The 15699-nt window shown below is 37.8% G+C and overlaps 1 protein-coding gene across 2 annotated transcripts in view; it reads left to right on the forward strand.

Annotated features, from left to right (window-relative positions):
* LOC115904485 (cytochrome c oxidase assembly protein COX16 homolog, mitochondrial) overlaps positions 1-15699 on the forward strand; it is a 45328-nt gene that overhangs the window by 10560 nt on the left and 19069 nt on the right. For both annotated transcript variants that reach the window (XM_030949910.1, XM_030949911.1), the window contains exon 2: positions 2206-2283. In XM_030949910.1, coding sequence (XP_030805770.1) covers positions 2206-2283 — 78 coding nt within the window. The remainder of the gene's footprint in view (positions 1-2205; positions 2284-15699) is intronic.

The raw sequence follows: 15699 nt of genomic DNA on the forward strand, positions 1-15699 counted from the left end.
AAGCCAAAGTCTTCCAGTTGTCCATATCGTGTCTTATAACAGGATATGCTCCATGCAAGTTTATTGTTGGGCAGATTAATTTTTAATTGATGTCACATGTGATTGCTGCTTTCTGCCTGGTTTAATAACTGAACCACTTCTAGTGCAGTTGCATTTGCCTTGCCATAGACATTCTTTGACAACATGCTAATATGAAAAAAAGGCAATAAGCTCTGGTTTGTAACAGCCATAAACTTGTCTATAGCATTTCAGATTTGTGTTTATTAGGACTTAAGTTTATTAACATGGTGGCTGTAAATTAACATAATACTTGTTAGGAATTAAAGAAGATCAGCTAATGAAAATTTATGCTGAGGCATCAGCCATGTTAAAATTCAATTACAGTCTGATCCTTGAGGTTTTTAGCATTATGTTCTACCATATCTTCATCTGACAAATCTTCTGATTTGATTGAATAAATCTTGAATAATGTCCAAGTTCTTTTTAACCATTTTGAACATTTTATTTTCTGCTTTCTGTTATTTTTTTCTTACCAAACTACTGACACAAGGAAGACCTTTCTTTTTTTTTTTTTTACCTGCTGAGTATTTTGATGATTCAATATGAATCTCTTGAAACATTTATGGCACAAGTATGATGCCATCCAGTTTTTGGTCATTCATATTTCTAGTTGCTGGACTTGATACTGTAGGATGATTTTCAGATTGGCTTTCTGACATTAGTGGTCTGTGGCCTAGCAACTGGGTGTTCATATTGCAAAATTTGTGTCTATTTTTATTATCAGCTAGATTTTAAGGCTTTTTGAAAGGGCCAGAAAGAGGCTCTGGAGCCTTTAACTCCTGGCTGTTGATGAAGGGTTTCTTCTTCTTTGGTTAGAGTACAGCAGTTCCGGGGTACCAGTCTGTACCTTACCAGTGTCCAAGTGTGTGCGTGGAGAGAATGGTTGTGAGTAATTTTACCTGCTTGGTGGGAAGTAATGCAGTCCTGCAACTTTGAGAATCAATAAGTGTAGAAGGCAGGTTTTTGTTTCTAATTTCTAATCCTTTGTAGCCACAGTGACATGAACTTCCATTTCCCGGAACGAACGTGCACTGTGACTACCTGCACAGCATAATTATAACAATTCCTGGACACAGGCCATTGCTGCAAACCTAATATGTAGTAAGAAATCAGCCAGCAGTGTGTAGAAAACAGCAGTTCAGCTACAGCCTGTAATGAAGGACTGTAACAGCAGAGTTGCATGATGAAAGAGGGTGGTGGTGGTGGGTTTGTTTGAATTTTTCTCCTACCTTCACTCAGGTCCTTAGAGCTTCCTCATGCTTCCACTTTCCTTAGATTGTGTCTCTAGATGTGAAGCCTTTTGGCCTCCTATGCATCTGTATTAACAGAGAACAGCAGACACTGTGAGGTCAGAGCAGTAGCAAGGGACCTGACTCTTACACAAAGTAGCTATATTTCTAAGCTAATTTTCAAGTCTCTTCTCTTTTTAAACAATACTTGATCTTTGGATGGTCTATCCATTTCTAATGGTAAAAATACATACACAGTTTTGTGATAGCACTCTCTCATAAGAAATAATAATACAATAATTTCTTATGTGGGTATGAAGTCCTCCCCTTTCTCCCTTTATTATTCTTAAGCTTCACAGGCGTGGAGGAAATTGCAGGATAACAAAGGAGTTATAAAAGGATGGGTGTGCTAGATGTGATTTCTTAGCCTGGGTGATAATATGTTATTGAACTATAGCTACAGTCGTGGTCTGTTCAGAAGCTTAATTAGATCTGTTACCCACAGACATCAGAGTAAGTCAGCGTGGCATTGTTACTTCCCCACAGAGTTTGAAAATTTACGAGAATAAAACCTGTGGCAGTGAGGTAAAGGTTCCTTTGCTGCCATTATGTCAGAAAACCACATGGGGAGGGAGAAGAAGGGGTAAGAGGAGAGGAAGTCCCTGGAAAGTCTGAGTTATGTAGAGCTCTCTTTGTATGAAGGAGGAAATGTGTGAAATCCAGGCTCAGAGAGTGGAAGAAGGTACCCACACTTATTTTCTAAAGTATTATTTTTTTCAACTCCTGGTGTTTTGTTGGAAAAACAGCAGAGTCCCTTGGTAAATGAATTGGGTCAGTATGCATGGTATTTTTTGTAGGTGTGCAAAGCGTTCTTTTCTTAACAGTCCTAACATGTCTGTTTTCATTCTGTTTTCAGATCTATCTCGTTGGAGGATCTTTTGGGCTCCGGGAATTTGCTCAGATAAGATACGATGTTCACAAACGACATGGCAAGGTAGTTTAAATTATTTTCTTTGCTTTTAATTTCCTTATGCCTACATGCTGCTTTCTAAAGAATTGATAGGGCAAGCAAACTTGGTGTAGGAGATTTGCCTTTCACTGCTTGGCCCTGAGCTACAGCTGAGTCTCACAGGCAGTAGGCAGAGTAGGTGACAGTAAAGGGGCTGACATGATGATGAATCCTTTGCCATCCATGAAAAAATCAACATAAATAATAGAAACATTTTATTCGTTTGGTTGATTGCAAGTGGCAATTGTGAATCCTGAGAAGGAACTGCAGCATGTCTAGAAGGAGGTTATTACAAGGGTACTGTATCCAATTTAGACTAAGAAAACTGATATTTTAAAAGGTTCAGTTTTCAAACAATTCTAGGCAGTGAGCCTTTAATGTTAGATGGTTTCCGGGGCTTGGCTGGGCATTGACTGAGACAAGCAGGTACCTTTGACATTGTGCTACATCCTGTTCTTTAAGCCTTGTGAAGGAAACAGGAGCTAGTCTCTACCCATTGTGTCAGAATATCCTGTATATAAGAAGCCTTTTTTTAAATGAACCTGAAACCTTCTTTCTGAGGGAAATAGCATGTTTACTAGTGCTACTTACCCCTCCAAGTGTAACACTAGTTTCAACTTGCACATGAAATGATCTGAAAGGAATTTGTCAGTTTAGCAGAAAGTAGTATTGGCTTGCTTTCCTTGGTCTGGTAATATGCAGGTCTGCTATTGCAATGCAGAGGGACTTTCTGGTCTCTCTTTCTGGTTTCTCAGAGGTGCTGACTTACAGGTTGCACAAAGCTGTTTTAAAGACTCTATGCAACTTTATAGAAAAAAACGTTGTGCAGGACTCTGAATACTGTCACTTTCTACTGTGGTGAAATCTTTGAGATCCTGAGCTGTTGAGAGTCAGGAGGAAAAACCCCTTTGTTTTGTCTTATTCACTTGTAGACCATGTAAATTACTTTAATAATTTCTCATTGTTCTCTGTGTTGCAAACCTGGCTATGGCCTTCCATGCACCATGTGGCCCACTCCTGCTCAGAACTGTATATGACAGAAACTGTAGATCAGGGAGAGTAATCTTACAAATATTTTCTCTAGTGCAGTCTTCTGGGTAGCTTTTTTCCCTACCATTTCTAGCCTTTTAGGAGTAGTTGGAGCCTTTTAAGTTTTTCTCCAACCAGATGGAGATCACAATGGGGCAAGAATTTGCCTGTTGTGTTTCTGTTAGTTTTTGGGTCAGATTCATACTCAGTGTATTGCATTTGACCCCCATGATCTGCACTGTGATAGGAACTCACTGTTAATAGTTGTGCTAATTCAGGTCTATGTGACTCTTTCTCCCAGCATTTATAATCAAGGGAAGCATTACTGAATTAGTCAGTAGTACATGAAAGCTCTGAGTGGAAGCTACGTCACCCTCGAGTTCTTAAACTCTGAAAAGCTAGAAAAGGACTTCTGGTTTATGCTCTAACCAGTATTACTCAAGTCTGCAGCATCTCTTTTGTGTTTTCTTTTCCATGCAGTTTTGTTCAGAAGCAGATGACATTGAACTGAAGAACAGTGCAGTATTGGCTCAGAACTAGCAACACCAACCTTGGGCTTGTTTGTAGATAGACAGATTAAAGCAATGTGTTTCATTAATTTCTGTTTCTGTGTCCATAAAACAGAGTTGAAAGCCATTCTAATTCACTAAATAAGACAGCCAATGAGACTTGAATGTATTTTAATGGATTTAAAAATCTAGTTTAAAACGTACATGGAACTCAGGAAAAGAACATTAATATGAGTAATTTAAAAGTACTTTTAAAATCCTGATGCTTTTCTCTTACAGCACAGTTGGAGTATTGTAAATCCTTATCAGAACAGGGGCAGATGGACTAGTGCTCTTATTGGGAGGGTGGACAGTTACATGCAATATGCAATAAGCAATGAAAGAAATAAGATTTTTTTTTTTGTTACAGCTTCTCCTTTAGAGTAATAAAATTATTTAATTAAATAACAGTTTTAATACAAGGAGCTCTGAAGACTTTCACAGAATTTAAATGAATTAAGCTTGATAGTCCTACTATCAAAAAAGGTAGGATTAATATTTACATTTTACTGCTAAAAAAATGGAGGTTGCACAAATCTTAAAGCAGTTTAGGATTCATAACACCCAAGTGCCTGTCTTTTTTTATTATATTTTAAGGATGTGCAAACTCCAGTATGTCACCTTTTGTAAGCATGATTCCTGAATGTATTCTTGCTAATTCTACTGCTAAAAAGACAAAAATTAAACAATCCTGTTGTGGTAAATCTCTAATACATTTCAGATGCCAAACTATGATCCTTTGCCTTCAAAAGTACCTGTTCTTTTCCTTTTTCATTCTTAACTTCACACTGTGCTTAGAGGGAAACCACATTAGTAAGCAACTTCTCAGTCAACAGTGATATTCAAAGGCAGCACCACAGTGGAACTGCTGCTATGTAATCTGTGTTTCAGTGACTGAGGGGCTAGCTTCCACTTTGGATTCCTGTGCCTTAATGAATAAAGCTGCAGTAGTTATAAAGACTATGTTATTGATGTCAAACTGACTTTTGAAGAACATTCCCTGATAAAGGTATTAAAATCCAAGAGAAAATGGTTGTTTGGACTTTGAGGGAGTATGATTTGGTTGAGGTGCATTGGGCTGGGGTAGCATTAGGGTTGGGAGGGAGACAGCCTACAGCTGTAGGGGGAGTGGGGCTGGGAATGGGCTGGCAAAAGGAATTGTGTCCTCTTGTTCATTTGGGCTGTGTTTTGGGATCTTGGAATGCAGCTCAGCCAATGCTGAGGATAGAGAGAGCCTAGAGCTGCAGTTGAAGAGGAGCTATTAGAATGTAAAGAGTAGATAGTTCATCCATTTAGTTCATCTTTGAATATCAGGACCTCAGATATGGCCATTTCTTGCAAAAGCAAAAAACCCACATTTATCTTCTCAGGATACCTAGATCAGTCATATTCCCTCAGCATAATGAATGCCCTCTGTTTAAAAGAAGCTTGCTGAGGCTCTTACTGATGTAATGCTTGTTTATGCAGCTCAGAATTCTCCTGAAACTAATTGAGGATTTCTCCATTATCTGTTGTTGCCAAAATGTCCATTAATGGAGAAATCATTAGGTTAGGTAATTGTTCACTTTCTGGGAAGAATTTATGCAAATCAAAATTGGTTACAGAAAACCAGGTATGCTTATGGGAAAACCCGGTATGCTTATGTGGAATTAACAGGGAAAAAATTAGTAGGTTTGTATGGGCATTGTTCCAGATGCCTTTATTCATAAATGGAAGACTAGGCTCTTTCTTTGTCTTTCTTCTTGTGTATGTAATTGGAGATGTTTATATTTTTTTACTGAAAATGTAATTTCTGTTAAATATACAGAAAATGGTTTTTTTCAACTATATAAGAATCAATTATTCTTATATACTGTTCACCCATTGTTGTCATTCCAGGTGTTGTATAGACTTGCTGATTCAGATTTAGTTTTGGATATAAGAATCTTGGAACATGGGGTGTGTTCTGTACTGCTGGCTAATATCTACTGTAGAGAATTGAAGGGAAGTGATATATTAACTCTCTGGAAAAGTTTATGCTTTCGTCCCATCAGAAAACCTTTTAGAGTAAGAGAGTTTTTAAGCTCCAAATGGACTCTGTTGAAGAAGTATCATTACAAGGCAGGTTCTCAGACTTTTGGTTTAGGATAGGACTGAATGAGTTCCTCCAGGGTAATGTGCAGCAGAAGCACTTCTAAGGAAGCTGAAATCTCCATACCATTTGTTAGGAAACAAAACATCAATTAGCTTTTGAAGTCTGCAAATTTTTCCTGCTGTGGGTTATGTACAATAGTATTGTATGCTTATCTCTTTACAAGCTATGAAGGTCTTGTTCACTTTTTCTTTGTCCTGTGCAAAGTGAGTGCACCCCAAAAGTAGAATGCTAAGAAATAATACTAATGTTTTCTGCCGTAGTGAGGTAGAATGTAGAGGCAGTAAAGAGTCAAAATGATAGAATTTCAAATTCTCCTCCATGAGTTTTACCCTCAAATTGATTGTTGTTTACATTTAAATATGTATGACACATTGTGTTCCAGGAGTTCAAATCCAGATGAAAATTAAGGTTCCTGACCTATTCTTTCACCGTTCTCTATGAGCAATAAGCCTGTAAACCCAGAAAGGGCATTAAAGGAATGGCGGTGTTGGTTGGAAGCATACTCAGTAAGCACACTAGGAGTGTAAAACCTGCTTTCTATAGACTGAAGATTGCCTTTAACATTTCTTAGCTAGTGTTTTTGACCAATTGACTGGCATGTAGCTATCCCTGAGGTGTTGCTTATTGACACCTGTGGAGTGGTAGTGTTGCCATTGTGAGTCTTCATTTATTGTATATTTGCTTTGTCTTAAGGTACGAGTTCAAGAAATTATGTACCTGTGACGATCTCAGCTTTCATTTTACAATCCTGGACTTGAATTGAGAAAAAGAGCGCATGTGGTGCATAGAAGATTATTGTGGAAACCTTGCTGTCCTTTGGAAAATGAAAGAGAAAAGAAAGTTAACATGATCACTTAAGGCACTCTGACTTTTCTGGTTTACAGCAGTTCTCGTAGTGGGGCTCGGTAGTGGTGGAAGCATGTTGACTGTTTGCTTGGTTATACTCAGTATTACAGATTTAGAATATTGTTAGTTTGGTCCCTAGTGCTGTTCTTTAACATTGCATCTTTAATCTCATGAGTGGGTGTCAGGAGACCTACAGCAGCTTGTGATTTAAATAACACCCACTGATCTCACTGAAAAGTTTATATCCATCTTGTTCAGGTTCTCTCTTTAGCTACCTCCTGCCCCACAGACCTCCTCTCTGCCTATCTCACTTTCTTAGTCTGTGGAATATAGGTAATTAATGCTGCTCCACTTTACACAGGAAATAGGACAGTTAATTAATTCAAATAAAAGGAATTATTTAAATTCATATGAGTATTAAAAAATTTCCTCAGGTGAGATCCATTACTTCAGGTGTTCTGGGTCAGGGTAAAATAGCTAGGAAGAAATAGGAGCAGAGAGCTGACGGGTTTCCATTGAGACTTCATGTCAAGCAAGAACACATCAGACATTTGCCTGAGAAAAGTGTTGGAAGTCAGTCCAGCATTTTCTCCTTGTTTTAAGTATAGTTAAGAGGTGGTATCTCCCCATTAGAATGCTTTCATGTTGCTGTCAAAACATTGCTCTGTTCACACATGTACTGCAATGAGTTTCACGCTGTTGAGTCCAGATGGGTGAACTGCAGCAGCACAGTATTTAAATGAGGTTCAGAATCCACCCAAAAGAGAGTACATCTGCAAGTGGCTGGACAAGGCTGTGCCTTGTTGCTGGCTGGCACATTCCTTTTGCTGTTCTTATGTAAACTGCCTCAGGTATGCCTGTGGGAGTTACACATATGGGCATGTCCTGGAGTAGTGCAGTAGAAATTGTTTGTTGGTTATTGCTTCCATTTTACTTGCTTATAAAGTCAATCTGGACAGGATTTCTGCGCCCCAGGAGAAGTTTGGTTTGTTTCTTCAGTTTGTTTGTTTCAGAAAAAAGAAGCATTGCAGAATAAAATGTAATTTCAATGTTTAGTGCAATGTTAGTAGGGTTTACGAATAATGTTGTTTTTCTATATGTCACATCATTTTTTCTTTAAATAATATGTTTCACCTGAGGTGAAAATTCACTTAAATTCACAAAATCACTTAAACCTCTGAATATGTCTATAGTATTTAAAATTACACAAATCATATGAGTTTTTTTTACTTAGATTTTTGGCACGTCAGTGGATTGTCTCTATCACTGCACATACTGCGAGCTACTGCATGAATCTGGTTTACTGCAAGCTGACTTGTTTATCTTATTTGAGGACCTGCTTCTGTGTTCAAAACCAGTATTTGCTCTATATGAAAGAGTACCAAAGATACTAAGAATTTAAATGACATAGGTAGCAAGATGAAAAGGTGTGTTTTTAATTTTCTTCCACAAACTTTTCTATTCACTGCAAACTGCAAGATACATGTATTGCAATTCTAAGTAGATAAGCATCCATGTTTGAAATCCTGTTACACCTTGGTGTTCCCCAAGATCCTCAATCTGACCAAAACTTGGTGAACTTCATTTCAAGGAGTAATGTGGATAGGGCAAGTCACTGTGATTGGACTGGACTGGCAAAGCCCACAGTGTTCTAATAACAATTAATGGACTTTACTGCTACCAGCCCAGGTTGTCCCATGCACTCAATTACTTTGTGTGTTCTGCAGGCTTTCTGCTTTATTTTCTTCCAAATGGATTTAGATGGATTAAGACTCATCCTCTGGGCTTCCTGATGTGCAAACACCCCCTACCAATGTTAAGGTCAATGTAAATTACCACTGTTAATACTCAAAAGAATCTAAATGGGTTCTTTGTATTATTAAAGATAGGGAAGTGAAATTTCAGTATCTGCTCAGCTAAATCGAAATGTATGTTTGTGGTACTGTGCACTATGTCAGGGTTTCATCTTGCTCATTTTTCCATGGTCTTTAGTGAAATGCCTAGTTTGAGATAGCTATCCAGGTAGTCCAGAAAGGAGATTTGAGAGGAAATGCCCCAACATAGGTTCCATTCAGTTTTAAAGTAGATACTTGAGAAATATGTTGTCCTCTTTTGATGGATTGAAAAATAGAGAGATTGAGTTTGATATTTTATTATTACCCCATTGCAGTGAGACAATTACCTTCCTCAGTGTATGAATATGGTTATAATTTATTTGTGAACAACAGTGAATAGTGAACAACAGGTGAGATAAACCTCTACCTAACTTCAAGGTGCAGACAATTTATGATTTTGTATATATCTTTAAGTGGGACTTAGTTCCTCATGGAATGCCCTTCTGCAGATGACTGGAGGAAGAGCCTAAGTAGAGACTTTATGCTTCAAGTCAAAAGTATAGATGAATAAAATTAGGTGAGATGAAGCCCGCCCTAGATACTCTTTTGCTGGAGCTTCACTGGCAAGCTAGCAGATGTCTTGAAGGTAGAGGAACTTATTTAATCTGTTGTTTGTGCCTGAGGCATTTCTGCATTCTGAAGAATCTGATTCCATAGGAGTTTGTCTTTAAAACATAATGCTTGATTTAAGTGTGAACAAACTCAGAATATCTTCAGTTGGTGTTTGGTGGAATATTTTGGGTGGGAAAGGTATCCTTTCTAAACCTGTCAGCCAAGGAATGTGGAATCTTTTTAGCATCTGTCACTGAACTTGGCAGAATAATCAAGTCTTCTCATCTAGCATTTTAGCATTTATTTATTTATAACTACATCTTCCTGTGTTTAATTGGTTTCAGTAAGCTAATTACACAAGCGCAGCATGGCAAGGAATTGATTTTGGTGATTACTGTTTTCTACTTTTTCTTTTCCTTAAGCAGGTCAGGTTGGCCTGGGTCTTAAGTCTAATGATAAACTGGCTAATTTCCTTGTATAAGTAGATTTAGTTGATTTTCAAAGACTAAATGCATTACTGAGCTTGCCCCTAGGTCATCCAAAAATTAAGAAAATAATACACTGAAATGTTTGGTGCTGTAGAGAAGTGAGAGGCATACATTTAGGATTGCTTATGGGTGAGGAAAAAAGTCTTTGTCAGTCAGTTACCTTTATATCATCAGGCATATTTTACTAAATTAACGCAGACCTTGCTTTCAGGCGTGGCCGGCTTAGTGGGAGGGGTTTGGAATTGTATATTTAGTCAGGCAGATTGGCTCCTTGTTGATTGCTAAACAGGTACCCTTACAGTGACTTTGTTTCTATTTGCAGGCAGAATTTGGAACTTGTTACGTTTTTTGATTGTGGTTCAGAACTATCCAGGCTAGCAATTTCAGTCCTGCCACGTGGCACAAAATGAAAGGGGTAGCAAGAGCTTTTCATACCCAGTGTTGTGGTGGTACCAGATGTTTGGATGTTTTCCCTCTCAGTTCAGTTCAGTCCAGAAGGATTGTATGGAAATGAGCTCTTTATCCATGTTATTCTTGAAGATTTTGAGGTTCAGCTGCTAGTGTTTGGTTCATGTTTTTGCACTGATTTCAGCAAAAGCTTATCCATTTTACTTGAGCTCAGATGACTTCTCTACATTGTCTGTGAAGAGCTGTTTGCTATGATACCAGACAGAGATGTGTTTCAGTTTTTCAGACATCCTTTCAGTTTAGCATATAAACCACCGTTTTTCTGTAAAGGGCAAAACCAGAGTCAGCTTTGGGATTCAGTAAGATTTTTGTTGCCACATTCTGAGGCTGACACTGTATATTTTTGAATAGTTTCCAGTGATTGGATCTGGCTAGACCAGGTGGTTATTGTCACCAAAGACAGCTTACAGCACTGTAGGATGACTTTAAGATATTACCTCACATTATTGAGCCTCTCTGTGATGAAATACAATATACACTGCAAGTACTAAGAGTTCTTTGTTTTAAACAGAAGCAATTTTTCCTTGATGGTGGTTCTGTTGTCAAATTTAGATTCAGATTAAGAGAAGGTTATTAACTGGAGAAACTCATTCTGATGCCATTGCAAGTGGAAATAATTTCAATACATAAAATGTTGATAGCTTTTAGATATTTATATTTTATATACTACCAAGAATTCTGTTTGGTTTATTTAAATCCTGTCACATTGCCAGAATTAATTACTGGTATTTTTGCCTTGCCATTGAAGTGATTACAAGTGTGTAACTTAGCTTCAGGCAGTTTTTAGCCAAAACATAATTAAATATCCAGCTGTTTTTCCCAATGCCTCCCTCAAGCACCAGAAAACATCTAGGTTTCCAGACTCATCTTGAGAAGTCAGTAGCCATGATGTCAGCAGATCCCAGTCCCTAGGATTTTCTGGAGCTCTAGATCCACTACCATTTTTACCATTAAAGGAAATGTTGAAAACCTTTTGCCCAGGCATGTGTCCATTTTAAGTGCAATTTCTGTCTAAGTGGGCCTTCCCCTTCTTCTCCTTTGTGTTTTGAGGCTTGAAGCCAAATGGTGCTGTTGCAAACTTCAGCCGTATGGCAATCTAAACAAGCAGAGCCCAAACTTGATTACAGAGAGGATGTAGGAATACAGGCTTTTTGGATACTGCTTAGAGAAGAGAGATTACTTGTCTTATTAGTATCTAAAATGTATGAATTAAAATAGTTTGCATTCATAATTCCCGCTGATTTTAGTAGAATTGTTTTGTTAATGTTGTATGTTAAGCCCTTAAAAGGAAAACCCTTTGCTATTCACATTTTAAACTTAATTACACCAGATTTTACCATTGTAGCTTTCTCTAAAATACCCATTAGAATGTCTGATCCTTTGACAGGTAAACATGTTATTTATTAAAATAGTGGCAAAATATCTTTCAAAAGAAAATAGTGTGTGATGTACAAGTGTGTTGCAAAGACTAGTAATTTAAAACATAATGATTTGATAAATTAACAGCTTTTTATAAGTACAAAGTATTAGAGTATGATCTTTCTTCTTACTATAAAACTTCACTAGATGTCAGTGTAGAAAGTATTTTCCCTTAAATGCAATGGGAACTGTAGAATAAGAAGTGTTAATTTTTTCAACACATGCAGGTTTTAAGATGAGAGTTATTAGAATTTGGTAGTAATTTATTTGTAGAAATGCATTTTCAGAGCACCGAAAACAATTTTGGTGAGTTGACACTAAAAATTGTTTCTGTTCAAAAAGACATTAAAAAGTCAAAATTTGTTTCGTTACTCAATAAATTTCTGTAAAAAAACAGATATGTACTATAAATGAAAATGATGTTTTAAAACATAATTCAAACCATTTTTAGGGTTAAAAATGGCAGAATTTTTGGTGTTGTTTTATATTCTTGTTTATTTTCAGTGAGAAAAAAAGTTAACGTATATTTTCACGTAGTTCAAGACAGGGGTTAGGCACTAACTTACACAGAGAAAAAAAAAAGTGTATATATTTATAGATGTTTCACTCTGATTAGGGAAAGCATTCCTAATCTGTTAGTGTGCTTGTTTTAACTGTGTTATGTTTTTATATCATGTTTGAGGGATCAGACTATCTCTGTTCCTATGTGAGAAGGTTGATTCTTTGGAGTTCCTTGGGAGCTGGGTTTTTTTGAGCATTTTTGGTGTTACTTTCTTGAAACTTCAGTGCTTTTATTGAAGGTTTAGTCTCCTATGAGATAGACTTTTCACTTTAAATTAATTCCTTTGTGTTTCTGAACTGACACACCAAGTGAAAAATAGTGGTTTGGCTGTTGTACGGTGCCTCTGGTTTCGCTTGGGTTGAAGTGAGCTGCTGCCAGGAACAGTTTACAGGTGAGCCTAATTGAACAGCAGTGAGCCCCTGGACACAGGTATTCCTGCTGATGTGCAGAACTAACGAGGACACCCTCTCCAGTCCTCTTCTGTCTGATAGTACAGCACTGAAAAGATTCAGAGGAGATGAGCACAGACTGCTTCCATGCTGCCTTCAGCTGCCAATTCACAATTTCTCTCTTGAAGTTGCTTGCTTTGAACAGAAACTTAAGTGACCTTCATGTTTTTCAGAGCTACCACAAAGAGATTGATTCTGTGCAAAGATAGGATTTGACTAAGGAAGCCATAAGGGAAAAAAACACCTATAAACTATATTTACACTAGTTTTCCAGCCTGAACTTGCATAGTAGGTACATAACCATTAAAAAGGAATCTTCAAAAAATATGACCAAAAAAACTGACTCTTTGGAATTGCATCCAGAGTTGCATTTTGGATTGTTTCTAGCTGTTAAGTATATTCTATTTACAGGCAAAAGGGTGGGGTTTTTTCCTAAATACTGGCATCACAAATTTACACCTTTTTTTTATACCAAAAGGAACATTTTCTCTACTGAATTTTGCTGTGAAATTAAATTTATGCTAGCATATTCAGAGCCAAGATTTACAGCACTAATTTGGTATAAATCATATAAATAAATGTGCAACTGAAAATCAAACTGGATGTGAAAGCATACCAAAATTAATTAAATGATGAGTACTTCCTGCTCAGAACTGAAAATTCCAGAGTCCTTGTTTGTTTTATTGACCTTATATGGGAGAAATCTAGATATGCTTAAATGTTTGTTGAAGTATGGGATAGTTTGGCCATCATACTAACTTTTAATTGCATTTCCCATGACATTATCACATAAAAAGTCTGGTCCAGAGTTTGGGATTGTAGGTCTTTTTTTGATCAATCTGGAAGCAAGTACAAGGTTTGGATTTTGAGAGATCACTGGTGCCCCATGTTCTGTAAGTCTGGGAACTGCTGCTGTAACAACAATTTATATTGCTCCTTTGGAAATGTCTGCATCGATTTCTGTCAGAGGCTGGATGAAATGTGTTTTTTTGTTTAGCTGTCTGTATTCTATGCAGATCATAGGAAAAAGTCAAAGGACACAAAGGTAGGGTTTACATCTAGTCTCAGCTGTTTCCCCACTGTTTGTGAGTATTCCCATCCAGTCAATATTCTTGGATCGTGTCCTATGGCAGTATAGAATCACAGAGTCATGGAGTTGTTTGGGTTGGAAGGGACCTTAAAGATCACCTAGTTTCAGTCTCCTGTCATGGGCAAGGGCGCCTTCCTCTAGACCAGATTGCTCAAAGCTCCATCCAACCTGGCTGCAATTACAGGGATGGGGCATCCACAGCTTCTCTGGCAACCTGTCCCAGTGCTTCACCACCCTCACAGGGAAAAAGGTATCCTTATGTAAGTGTTTTTTGTATATTAAATATTTAAGTAATGTAGCTGCAGGATTGTTGTGAATGAAGTTGCACAAAAATGGTATGTTTTGCCTTGCCCTTCTCTGTTACCTAAGACTGTATGCCAAAGAGCTTGGCGTAAGTACAACCCTTGTTGTACCTTACAACCTCTACAAGCTTTGTTCCTTTAATTTCTTAAGTAGAACAGCACTCAGCTTGGCTGTAGTTTACACTGCATTTCCTGAGTCCTGGGATTTATCCTCTCCTGTCCACTGCTTCTCACTCTGCTCATAAACCACAACTTAGAATATTTATGACACAGATTTCTGTAGCAATTTATGGGAGTCTTCTCAAGGAAGATTAAAGTTGACTGATCCACTCAAGATTGCTGATTTTCCATTTAGAGGAGTTAGGCATATGATAAATGTTTTCAAAGAAGATACGCTGTGGGAGGGTTAGAATTGGTGATTATGGTTTACTCTTAAGTTTAAAAAATGGGTGGGGAGAACAAATTGAAAAATTTCATATAAACAGTAATTTTGTGGACTCTCTGTACTGTGGATACTGCAGGAAAATTGTGTCCCATCTATTCATGCTGGGAAGGGCAGATGAAAAAATGAAAATCTCAATCCTAATTCATGTTCATTAAATTCAGGCCACTGTCTTCTCCCGTTTCCAAAGCTGAAATCTTTTTCAGTGGGATATTATTTTGTGGAGGACAGGGTCAGAACAGAAACTCATGTTTTAGTAAAAATAACTAGTTTTGGGGTAGAAATATCTTCTACTGTTTTTCTGGAAATGCTTGCTAAAGGGAAAGTTCTGTAAAACTTTGGCATGTAAATATTTGGTGAGTACCTGCCAGGAGACAAGCATACAGTGTGCTGCACTGGCTGATGTGAGAGGAGGCTGTTAAAAGCCCAATCCTCTTCTCATGATGTCGCTGTCTCCTGACAGTTTCCTTGTGTAGTAACTGAACCCATCGTTTTAGAAGATGTAATATATTCCAGTCTTGGTTAGCTCTAAAGCCCATGGCCACAAATAGTACATGGACAAATAACCAGCAATGTTTATAGCAGAGAAAGGCTGTTTGTGAAGATGGGCTGTTTGAGTTATGGATCCAGGCATATGTGTTCTGTGGACAGTTGGGATGTAACCCTGAAAATGAAAATGTGAGTCAACTTGGTGGTCCTCTCTGAATGCTCAACAAGAGTGACACTGCTATTCTGCTTTGTATTCCTGTGTTTAACAGAGCCATATAATCATTTGGGTTGGAAGAAACTTTCAAAAGTCTTTTAGTCCAACAGTCCTGCAAGAGCAGGGAGATTTTCAAGTAGATCAGGTTGCTCAGAGCCCCATCCAGCCTGCCCTTGGATGTTCCCAGGCATGGGGCATTCACCACCTCTCTGGGCAACCTGGGCCAGTGTCCCACCACACTCATTATAAAAAAGCTTATTTCTTATACGTGGTCTAAATCTACCCTCTTTTATTTTAAAACTGTCAGCCCTTGTCCTGTTGCTACACACTTTACTAAAAAGTTTGTCTGTCTTTCTTGTTAGCCCCCCTTAGTGGAAGGCCACACTCAGGTTTCCCCAAAGCCTTCTCTTCTCCAGAATGAGCAAACCAAGTGTTCTTAGCCTGTCCCCATATGGAGAGGTGTTCCATGCCTCT

Source organism: Camarhynchus parvulus, chromosome 5 (assembly GCF_901933205.1).
Source record: "Camarhynchus parvulus chromosome 5, STF_HiC, whole genome shotgun sequence".
Taxonomy (NCBI): domain Eukaryota; kingdom Metazoa; phylum Chordata; class Aves; order Passeriformes; family Thraupidae; genus Camarhynchus; species Camarhynchus parvulus.